Here is an 11,520-nt window from a genome sequence, read left to right on the forward strand (position 1 = left end):
TGCCCCCCACACGGGGCCCTGCTCGCCGGCCATCCCTGCCACCAGGAAGCAGGTCGGACTCATTTCGGGCCATAAAAGGGAATAACCAGCACTGCCCCAGCCCTCCTCCTTCGGCGCTTGCTTCCCCTTGGCGGTGCCAAGCCGGGCTCAGGTGGAGCCAGAACCAGTTTGCAGGGCTGTGGTGGCCGTGTCTGTGCATGTGCCTCTTGTGCAAGCAGCTGTGGGGTGAGGGCAGCGGGGCACCCACGCCCTCCCTCTCCACCGCTGGAATCTCTGCCCGGTCACAACTGAGCTGATTCCCTGGGCTGGCGGTCCTTGGGTCAGGGAACATCTGTCCGGGAGCTGCTGCTCTCCCTTGCTGCCGGTGAAGGGAGCTGATAAACCTCACAGCTGCCCCCCAGTACATCTGGCTTTCCTGTGTACTGAATGATTGGAATTCACAGGGCCCGATGTCCAGGAGCACTGAGAGCTCCCACCGCCCTTGATGGGATCGGGAAGGCTTCCCTCCCCACAAGGCACCACGTGGACACTCGCAGTAGGGACTTGCCTGTGTCAGCAGTGCTGGGGCTCACACTGGTAACACACAAGAAAGGGAGATGCAGTGAGAGAGGGACTTCAGGACAAGCAGGGAGTTAAACCCTTTGTACTTACAAGGACTTGCAAGGTACTCGCAGGAGATCAGCAAAAGTGAATGCTGCAATCAGTTATACGTGGCTGGAAAATACTTCTTTCAATCTTTTTTCCTCTCTGCATGTTGCAAATGCAAAGGCAGCTTTGAGGATGCTCTAAATGATGGGTGCTCCCAGGCAGAGGGGAACACAGAGATTAAAAACATGGAGCTTTCCACCCAGAAGGGGACATTTCAACACAGTTCCATCAGGAAAACCAGCAAAAGGCTGTCATTTTGCTCCAATGCAGAAAAAATAAACTCCAAATACCCAAATTTCAAGCATTTTGATTATGGTAATTAATAAAACAGAATTATAATTTCCAGTCAACTTTATGAGCACCTGGTCCGATCCTGCCTGGACTAGAAAACGAGGAATGCAGGGAAGGTTTGAAGCTGACCTGCCACTCCAGGTCCGAGACAGAAGCTGGAATTGCTGGGGTGTTTTAATTAATTTAATTTACTGGAGAGCACCAGAGCGGGTGAGTCACTTTTCTTTTTTCCTAGGTCCTTGCCAAGCCAGTGCTCCAGCACCGCATTACAGACATGACCACTAGAAATTAGATTTGAAATGAACATGAGATTAAAGCCCCAGCTTGCATCATTAAAGATCCTGTGGTCATTGCTGAGGAGCACAGCTGCCAGCCACATCCAAGCGCAGCGACGTTCCGCTGCCCTGAGCTTCCCGGGACACTGCTGCCACCGCCCTGCCCCGCTGGGAGCTCTGCTCCCCCCGACAGAGGCCACGCTCCTGCCACCACAGCTCAGCACACAGCACGGCACAGCCAAGGCACCGCCGGGGCTGTCGCCATCCAGCGTGCAGCGCTGGGTTCCAGGCAGGAATGAGCTCTTGCTGGCAGCTGTGTGCCCCGGGGCACGTTCTGTGCTGCAGAAGGGCCAGCTCAGCAGAAGAGCATCCTGAGGATGCTGGACTGCCTGCTGCCATCCTCCCTCCACACCTCCAGCGCAGCACTGAGTGCTCCCTCAGGTTATCCTGTTCCATCACTGCTCCCCCAGCTTCCCCACACCCCAACTTTGCTGTCTCAACAAGCTCCGTTCTTAAAGGACAGGGTGAGCACCATCAGTCCAACCAAGCTGTGCCCTGGGATGTGTGGAAGGACCATGAGTCAAGCGGCTGAGAGAGCTGGGGGAAAAGGAGGCTCAGGGGAGACCTTATTGCTCTCTGTAACTCCCTGACAGGAGGGGGAGCCTGGTGGGGGTCAGGCTCTTCTCCCAGGCAAAGGCAGAATAATAAGTGACAGAAGAGGAAACAGCCTCAAGCTGTGTCAGGGGAGGTTCAGGCTGGACATCAGGAATAATTTCCTCATGGAAAGGGTGGTCAGGCATCGGAAGGAGCTGCCTGGGGAGGTGCTGGAGTCCCCATCCCTGGAGCTGTCCAAGGAACAACTGGATGGCACTCAGTGCTCTGGCCTGGGTGACAAGGTGGGGATGGGGCACAGGTCTCGATGATCCTGGAGGTCTTTTCCAGCCTAAATGATTCTGTGATTCTGAGTCTTCCTCTTGCTGCCTGGTCTTCTTTTAAGTCAAATGCTCCAGACTCTTCCATTTCCTGAAATGTCTTTGGTGGTTTTTTGAAGGGGGGGGTGAAGCCAGTCAAATATTTTAGCTGCTCCTCCAGTGGCTGAAAGAAGCTGATAACCAGATTAATACCTTGTTTTCTTTGCTTCCTTTCTCCCGTAGGTCAGCACCTCTTACTATCCCACACCAGCACCACTGGGGCCCCCAGCAGCCATCGTCACCCTTCCCCATCTGCAGCACCACGGGCCAGCTTACCTGTACGTAAGGAAACTGAAATACTTTGGGGAGCGGGGTGTGTTTTCCTGTAGCCTCATCATGAGCTTGCTCCTGCCAGCCAGGAGCTGCAGACAGACCGGAGCACAGCTTGGATCCAAATGCAGATCCGTGTAGGAATGGTCTGAGCAGGGAGTGGCAGAGACCTGATACCACAGCTGAGTGCATCCTTCTGCCTCACTGCAGTATCTGTGGAGAAACAGTTCTGCCTGTTTGTCAACAATACATTTGAATTTTTTTTAAGTGTAAAGCAACTAATTACTCCTTAAGTGCCTCTAGTTATTTATGCTGAAACCTTCATGGCCACTGGTGTTTTGAACAATCCAGTTTCTGAAAACTTTCACAGAGTTAAACTTTGCAGATAACACTCTATGATGATTACACCAAGGTAAGATTCACCATCCTGGCACTTTAGTAATGTATCTGAAATAACAACAGCATCACAACATGCTGTTTACACAGCACTCAGCACCCCTGGTGCTGAGGCAGGCTGTGGGAATGCTGGTGTCCAGGAGCAGCACCCACAGCTCGGCACTGTGCTGGGACCCACACCCACCATCATCAGTCAGCCAAGACTCCAGCAAACACTTAATCCAAAGGGCACAAGAACTCCCAAGACCCTAAAATAATTTGCAGAAGAAGGATGGTGCTAGAGCATCCCACCACCTGCCTGGTTTGCACAGGTGCAATGTCAGACCAGCATCTGCACACCCTGACCTTGACTCCTTGACTCAGGTGACTCCTGAGCCGCCCTGAGCCCACCTGGGCTGTGCCAGACCCCGAGGGAGCAGCCCCTCACACAGACTGGCCCAGCAGGTCAAACCTTCAGATGCTCGTGCTGAACAACAGGGAGAGAGAATCCTTTCTAAGAGAGTTCTGGGGTAGCCCCTGACTCTCCAGACACCCAGTCTGTTGTTTCTGTTTTGTAAATAACACCTGGTAATTGTGGTGTTGGGCTGTAACTCATTGATTCTTGGAGCAGATCACATTCCCTTTGAATAAAACAACAGTGACATTAAATGTGTTACACTGGAGACAAATTCAAGTTCAAACTAGAGAACAAATAGGGTAAAGTTTTGAAAAATATACCATTTTCTTTTGCTGTTGTTTTGCTGTGTGCTCACATGTGGTTCAGTGAGGAGAACAAAGCTTCAGCCCTTGGTCACGATCCCAGAATCACACAAGAGAGGTCCAGAAGGGATTTCAGACTAATTTCTAGTCTGATTTCTTCACTGCCCTGGAGTGGAGCCACATACTTCCTCTTACCTCTTCCTCTGTCCCCTTCATTCTCCATGGCTTCCAGTGGCAGCGACTCTAGTCCTTGTGTTCCAGTCAAGGAGAATGCAGGAGAGACAGAGGGAGGAAGGAAGGAAGGAAGGAAGGAAGGAAGATGGGGTAAGAGCAGTGCTCTTCCCTGGGCCTCCAACACCTGCGGGTGATGCTCCAGGCAAGCAGATCCAAGGCCTCTGGTTTCAAAGGCAGAATGTATTCCTGATGCTATCTTGAACAGGGCACCATACCTGTGCTCTTTCAAGAGCTTTGCCTTAGGACAGGTACTTGTCAGGCCCTGATCGGTGTTTCTCATGGAGCACTCGCTGTGTGAGGTGCAGCAGCTTCTTCCTCCCCAACATTTGTCACCCTGGGCTGGTACTTCTGGGACAGACGCCATCCTCCTGACCTGCTTTGTTCTCCGTTCCTGCTGGCTCTTCTTTTATTCATATCGGCCTGAGGTAACGGGCTGTTCCCTCCCTGCAAGTTCTCTCCACAAGCGGCAGCACCGAACACTCAATGCGGCACTGGCCGAAGAGGCTCCGGGCAAGCAGCAGCTGCTCGCCCACAGCCAGCAGCACCGTCCCTCGGCACCATTCAACCCCGGAGCTCCAGCATGCTCCAGCCGCCCTGCACGGGGCACTTCTGCCTCCCCTCACACCCTCTCCCCCCAGGTGCGTGGCTCTCCACTCCTATGCGGCTCATGGACCAGACGAGCTGGAGCTGCAGAAGGGAGAAGGGGTCCGTGTCTTCGGGAAGGACCAGGACGGGTGGCTGCGGGGCATGTCCCTCGCCACGGGCAGAGTCGGCCTCTTCCCCAGCAACTACGTCGCTCCTCTCTTCAGGTCTGTAATTCCTTATGTGAAACAAAAACATGTGAAGAGGGAAGGGGGTAACACGTAGAACCTGGGGTCTTCTTGTTTCCACAAAGAAACCATGGCAAGGCATTCCCCCAGTAGTGACAAGGGCCAGGGGTCCCTCGCCAGGTGGGATGGCATCCGGCAGCTCTCACCCTTCTTTTCCAACAGGAAATCTAGTCTCTCCGACTCGAAGATGCCTTCCCTGTACACCTCATGGACGCTGTCGACCTCCTCGCTGTCCTCCCAAGGGAGCATGTCCGAAAACGGCCCAAGGCAGAGCCGAGCCCTGAAGCCGGTGCTGCTGCCCGTGCCCATCCCGTCCCCCGGGAGGAGCGCGGCGGGACCGGCCCCGCTGCGGCGCGGCCGCGGCAGCACCAGGAAGAGTGAGTGCTCGGGGGGCTCAGGGAGGGAGAGGATGGACACATTCCCCCAAACAGCAGCAGCTGCTGCGGCTAATGGTCCCACACCCCTGCTTGGCCCCAACTCTGGCTGCTTTGGGAATTCCAGGGGGTTCGACTCAGCGTGGAAAAATTCCTTGCAAAGCCTTATGGAGAGCTCCTGGTTATATTCTTTCCAAGGAGGCTGCAATGTTTATCTTCATCCCATATACACTGTTTTGTAATACACGTCCAAGAGTATTTGTGGAACCACGTGGTGTGTTCCCAGCCCTGGCAGGGGCCACTGTCAGTGGTTTTACGCTCGGAATCGGTCCCGGTGCACAGGGGTGGTCCCTGGGAGCTACAGCCCCACAGCATCCTGTGAGCAGGGCGGTAACCACTGCCCACTCTGCACCACTTTGGATTCCTGACTAAATTCCTTTCCATGGTCCTTGCTCCCCAGACGGATCCCTGCAGAGGCCAGGGCAGGCAGGGACCCCCGTGCAGATCACCGGCTCTCTCAGACGTCCTTCGGCTGCGGGGCGACCTCAGCACTTCCAGCTTTACCCGCACGTCAGCTCCCCACCCCACAGCATCTCTCCCGGAGCTGGCATGGACGAGGCAACGAGGCCAAACTTCTCCCATGAGGCTTCCCCGGCGCTGCTGGTCAGGGGAGGGGAGAGCCGAACCCCCTCCGTGTGCAGCTCGGTGATTCTGGACGTCAAAGACCCCCCGGTGAAGAGCGAGGCAGCTCCAAAGCCGCCTGCGTCAGCCCCGCCGTCCATCCTGGTGAAACCAGAAACCTCCCGCAACAGCGCCGAAAAGGTACAGCCAGCACTGCCCAGCGCCCCAGAGCGTCCCCTCGGAGCCAGCAGCGTCAGCCAATACCCCAAAATCCCCCGAGGGCTTTGCGCCATCCTCTCCGGGTTTTCTTCCAATAGAAATCACTGATTGGCACATGCATTAAGAAGTCGGGGATTTGTGTTGCTGACGCAGCTATTCAGATTAAGCCCTGAAGAAAGGCAGGACGCTGCAGGGGCTCTGTCCCTGTCACCAAGTTCAGTCACTAGCAGATCTCGAGACTTTTCTGAGGTCATAAATTGGGCAAGAATCTGTGAGTTTGGGAGCAAATGCCAGACTTGGTGTCAGGCAGAGTTTTGCAGAACTCCCCCATCTCCTTCACGTTGCTTGGGCTGAGCCATTTGGAATGGGAATTTCTTTCCCCTCTGGCAGCCAGAGAGAAATTTCATAAAGGTAAAATCATTCTGAAAATTGCTCTAGTGACAGCTTCCCCTTCCCATGGTACCCAAAGACGTGCCTCCACAAGCCCCCAAAGGCCCAGCCAACCTCAGAGCTCCCAGGCAGCTCAGCATCAGCTGAGAGAGCCCGTGGGCCCTGCAAGGGCAGGACCTGCTGCTGCTGTGCTGCCTCCCACTCCTCCCCTCCACTGCCTGCCCCTAACTCGGTCGATGGCTCTCAGATCAGCCCTCCTTGGTTTCCAGTAGCTGCCAGCATTGCTGTGCTGGTCCCTGGGGCTCTCTTCCACCTGCCATCAGCTGCACATCACCCCGGGCTTCTCTGCAGGCATCCCATACCCCCGGAAGGATCCAGCCACCCCCTTAGCACTTCTCCCCAGTTCTGCAGGGGTCAGCGGGGAGGGTGGGCAGGGTCTGCTGTTCCCACCTGACTCTCGCCCCCTTCTCGCTGCAGCAAGTGAAGACGGTGAGGTTCCAGAACCACAGCCCGCCGCCGCCCAAGCGGCACAGCCTGCAGCCCTCGCCGAGCCTGCTCCGCAGCAGGACCGAGCCCGGGCCCGAGGGGCTCCTGCCCGAGGCCGGCCTGGGCCCCGAGCTGCTGGTGCTGTACTCGCCCCGACTGGGCTCCAGCCCCCTGCACCCGCGCCGGGCGCTGCACCCCAAGGCGCTGTCGCTGGACCTCTCGGGGCAGCTGACCTTCCCCATCAAGAAGAGCTACAGCAGCATCTCTGCAAACTGACCGGGTACCCCGCGCCTGCCTTCCTCGCCACACCTGCTCCTCTCCCTGCATCATCCCCCACTGCTCCCAGGGCCCGGTGTTCCGTGCCCCCACGCTGCTGGCACCCTCAGGACCTGCGAGTCTGGGACTTGCAGAGAACTGTGGAACCTCTGAGGGACCCCCCTGCCCCAGGGCTGCTCGAGCACAGGGAGATGTGTCAGGGGTCTGTGGCCTCCACAGAACTGACATTCCCCAGGGTTGCTGCCTGTACGGCACGACAGGAGCAGGGGAGGGGAGGAAAGTGTGCAGGTATCAGAAAGAGTTACACTTGTTTTGATCTCCTCAGGGCTGCAGGAAAGCCCACAGAGATCAAACACTGTCTCAGTATCTGCCTGTCTCAGGATAAAGAAACCATAAATCAGAATCAGTCAGCTCCTGGCTGATGGTTCACACTGCCTTTGAGGGGAGGGGGTCACTCAGATTTTTTGTTAGGGTGGTTGCTCGCTTGCTTTTTTCATTGGTTTTAGCCCAGGAATTTTAACACAGAAGTCTAAAAGGTGATTTGGAGGGGAAAGAACCAATGCAAAAGGGCTTTGCCATCACTGCAGTCACCCAGGCTCTGCAGTGAGGGCACTGAATCTCCCTTCTCCTCGTGGCTTGTTTTCCTCTGATCACCTGTCAGCTACCTCCTGCCCATGAGCTCCTTCCAGCCCCTTCCCAGCACCCGCCCACTCAGATGTGGCTGTTGTAAATATCTTAAGTGGAATTCATGGGTTTCAGCCTACATTCAGATGCATGAAACGTTGTCTACGTAACAGAAAGCAGAATTCAGAGTTCACCATGCCCCAGACCCCTCTCTGCCCTGGCAGCACCAGCTCTGGCTTCCAGCTAACCAATCCAAGCATTCTCCTGTGAATCCCGGGAAAGCCAGCAGAGCCATGCTGGCTCACAGTTGTGCCTGCTCTCCCTCAAACCTCTGCACAACAGGTTTTGGTTTCCATACTTAGTTTTCATTGCTGGTTTATCCATCAGCAGGTCCCACCCCAGCTGCAGGCACTGGCCCCCCACTCTCCTGACAGTGGGAACTGCGCTCCCTCCAAAACTGCCGTGAAATCCCATCCGTGGTTACCTGCACACAAGCCCAGGGAAGGAGCTCCAGTGCCAGTGGAAACTCTCTGAGGCCCTGGTACAGCCTCAGAGAAAGACATTTTTTCCTGAAACTACACAAAGGGAATGGATTAAACAATTCAGTATGCCACAACCCCTGGACCTTCCCTCTTCCAGATTCCCTCTGTTTGTGGAGCAGGAAAGCTGGGTCTGCCTGCGGGGATTTTCAGCAACCTTCAAGGCACAGATCTGTTCTCACTCTGTGCTCTCTGTCAGTATTCCAGCTCCTGCAGAAACACCCTAACAAGCTGAAAACGTGCTGTGTGCCCAAGTATAAAAGGTGGCAGCAGCTGCAAAAACAAGGGTAAGTCCAACTCAGCAATGCCACCTCAGAGACAGCTGAATACCTTGGGGGAGACGTGCTGGTCTTTTGCTGAGGACTCCTGTCATCCTTTTAAAGCTGAACCAGAAAGCAGCTGGCTCTATCGCTGAGACACATCCACATATCCCAGCACTCAGAAGTGGATAGACTTGCACTCAGTGTGTCCAGGACCAGCCCGAGCAGTGCCTCACAGTGCTGGATAGAAGGGGAAGGAGCCTAATGCACCTCATCAGCTCTTCCCTGCACTTTGACACTGCAGCGAGAGGCATCCACGAGCCCCCGGCCCCAGGGCTCCATGTCCCTGAGAGCGCTGGCCCCAGAGGAGATTTGTCCTCCACCTGCCACAGGAAAGGTGGAATGATGATGTTCAGTCTCAGGAGGGAATTCTGCAAGGAATTCCGCAGGGCTGTTCCGGTGGTGACTGGCTCCATCGCTGCTGCACACTGTTCTCCTGGGAGCCTACAGTCCACAGGGATGAGTCCCTGCTCAGTGATCACAAGGATCTAATGGCCCCATGGTCAGAAAAGAGGAGCCATTCAGCATCAGACCTGCTCAGGTGTCACCAGCCCAGGGGATGGCCAAGCTGCACATGGGCAGGGACAGCTCCCCAGAGGAGGGGCCGGGGGCACTCAGTGTCCCCCAGCATGACCCTGCTGCGATCTGGTTCCTACTCCTCTTCCAGTTGCTGAGCCTCCGACAGCCATTCCCAAGGGTCTTCCCTACCCCCATGTGGGCTTTTGCATGGAAGTCAAGAGGATTTTATTATAATTTTCTTAACATGCCCACATGATTCCAAGAACCTGCAGCTTTAGAAATTGAGTATCCCTATCCTGGTAAGCTGAGAGTGACCCCAGTGTGCAGGATGCCAGGAATTCACTCCTCTCACTCCCCTGACAGTCCCGCTCTGCTCTCAGTAAAGGTCCATTTTCTGAAACAAACATCAGAAATCCCCTGTTAGGGCATGTGACCTCCCACTTTTCACCCACGCTGTATCTTTAGTCCCAGGTGTTTCAATGAACACTTGTGTCCAACAGTTTTATTTCCTAATTTCACCCTGTTTAATTTTTCACAAGCCACCAAAGCAGAACAAGAACTGCTACAACTCCAAGCCTCTCCTCTAAATTCAGAAACCCCAGGAAATTATGTGGAGAAAAGGGATCTGGAATGAGCAGGCTTTGCTGTCCAGCCCCTGGTTCCTCCAGCTGCAGCCAGCCTGGGATAGTGGGGGGCCCATCAGCCCCTCCCTCCCTCTGGGAACTAGGAATGCAAACACTGGCTCCAAAACGTTTTAGTTGGAAACACCAGAGCAGCCTGGGAGTGTGTAAAATCACGCATCTACCATGCTTAGGAGGTTTATTCATTGCCCAACAGTCACTGCAGTTCGTTCGTGCAACGGCATGTTTGAAATGCGATCACAGCTTAAGAGTTTTCAGGCTTTTTGTCATAAACTTCAGTATCTGTCTCATTTAAAAAGTAATATTTCCATATATTCATGAAACCAGTGTTTAGAACCCCAAACTGTTCATGAAGCAATGGGGGCAAAGTCCATGGGAGCTCCTCAGGCTGATCCCTTTGCACATGTTCCCAATGGGAAGTGGTGATGGATGAGACACTGCCTGGGGACCAGCACACAAGGGACCCCTCAGTGTCAGGGTGAGGAGGACTGTAAGGGTAATGAAGGGGGGCGGAAAAGATCTATTTACGCCAAAGTTACAGCCAAATAGATCTTAAAGGCAGAAGGGGTCAACAAAAGTTCCCTGATCCTTTGCATGACCAAGCAGGGAGTTCCAGTGAAATGTTACAGCCAGGTCACCATCAGTGAGAAACCATAAATTGCTATTTTTACATATATATCTTAGAAACAGTAGGATGTATAACCTTTGCTTAGTTGGTGATGGGTAGGAGGAATAAATCAAGTATGTTTAGTTTATTGTTCAGAGACACTTGTACAAATTCAGGGATGCTGAATATTTTTTCCATGAAGTGAAGTTCATTTTTTTAAAAGGTGTTTTCAATTTAAGGTACTATTTGGGAGAAAAGTCAATAAACAAGAAGAGATTAGTTTCCTGTTTTGTATTAATCCTCAAGCTATTTATTTTGTATTTCTGTAAAAAAAAAAAAAAAAAAGGTTTAAAGACATTTTAAGTTTTCAGAAGTTTATTCATCTAAGTTTATAGCACTAATATTTAGATCTGTAGCCTGTAGATAATTAATTAATTGGGGCTGAATGGATTACAGCCCCTCAGGCACCGGAAGCACTGGGGGGAGGCACTGGGGAAACACAGGGATCAGGAAAGCTTAGCTACCCACTGTGTGAGACACCAGGCCATGGGAGCTGCTGTGGCACCATTAAAACTTTTTGCATGAAAAAGACCAAGAATGTTTCTTTTCACTTTCTTATTTCATATTTTGCCTGTTGGGGACAGATGGCAAGGGAGGGAGGTCACCTGGGCGAGGGGGCTACCTGATTCCAGGGCTGGGAACACAGACTCTGCTCTCTTGCTCATGGCCAGGTTCCAGCTCAAGCTCCTGGTGCTATTTTTGAGGCTCTTTGCACCCAGCAGGAACCTACAATCAAACTACAGCAAATAAATCTGCATGAAAGTTTCAGCTCACAAGTCCCAGCTGAAGATGGCAATTTAGGGTCACGCTCTCAAAGCCACCACTGGAACAGGAAACTGCTGTGATGCAAGATCTGGGCAGCGTAGCCAGGTTTAACTTCTCAAAGAGCCTGAGCAGCAGCAGAGACAGAGACTGCTGTAAAATACTCCTGCACTTTATTTTTAAAAAACAGGCGTTTTGGGTGGTGGGTGGTGAAGGAGAAGGATGGGATGGATGAAAGGAACCATGACTCAGGCTCCCTTGCAGGCAGGTTTTTAACAAGACACCCCCAGTGTGGGGCAGCGTTCCTGCAGGCTGGGACAGCCCACGGCTCCTGGGCCACCTGCCCAGCCCCCAGGAGCTCTGTCTGGTGTCACTGAGGGTCCCTGGGCACAGCGAGGAGGGTTCACACACAGCACACCCAAGGATCAGCTCTGTACATCCCACCCAGAGGGAGTTCCTGGGCCTGAG

General features: G+C 53.7%; 1 protein-coding gene across 1 annotated transcript in view; it reads left to right on the forward strand.

The window, feature by feature from the left end:
• SH3RF2 (SH3 domain containing ring finger 2) overlaps positions 1 to 10,822 on the forward strand; it is a 26,525-nt gene extending 15,703 nt beyond the window's left edge. The window contains exons 4-8 of the mRNA XM_017728257.1: positions 2,369 to 2,463; positions 4,423 to 4,593; positions 4,777 to 4,991; positions 5,449 to 5,810; positions 6,696 to 10,822. Of these exons, the coding sequence (XP_017583746.1) occupies positions 2,369 to 2,463; positions 4,423 to 4,593; positions 4,777 to 4,991; positions 5,449 to 5,810; positions 6,696 to 6,980 (1,128 nt within the window). The 3' untranslated portion in view covers positions 6,981 to 10,822. The remainder of the gene's footprint in view (positions 1 to 2,368; positions 2,464 to 4,422; positions 4,594 to 4,776; positions 4,992 to 5,448; positions 5,811 to 6,695) is intronic.
• Positions 10,823 to 11,520: the final 698 nt, after the last annotated feature.

The sequence above is a fragment of the Corvus brachyrhynchos genome, unplaced genomic scaffold (genome assembly GCF_000691975.1).
Source record: "Corvus brachyrhynchos isolate BGI_N302 unplaced genomic scaffold, ASM69197v1 scaffold21, whole genome shotgun sequence".
In the NCBI taxonomy this organism is placed as follows: domain Eukaryota; kingdom Metazoa; phylum Chordata; class Aves; order Passeriformes; family Corvidae; genus Corvus; species Corvus brachyrhynchos.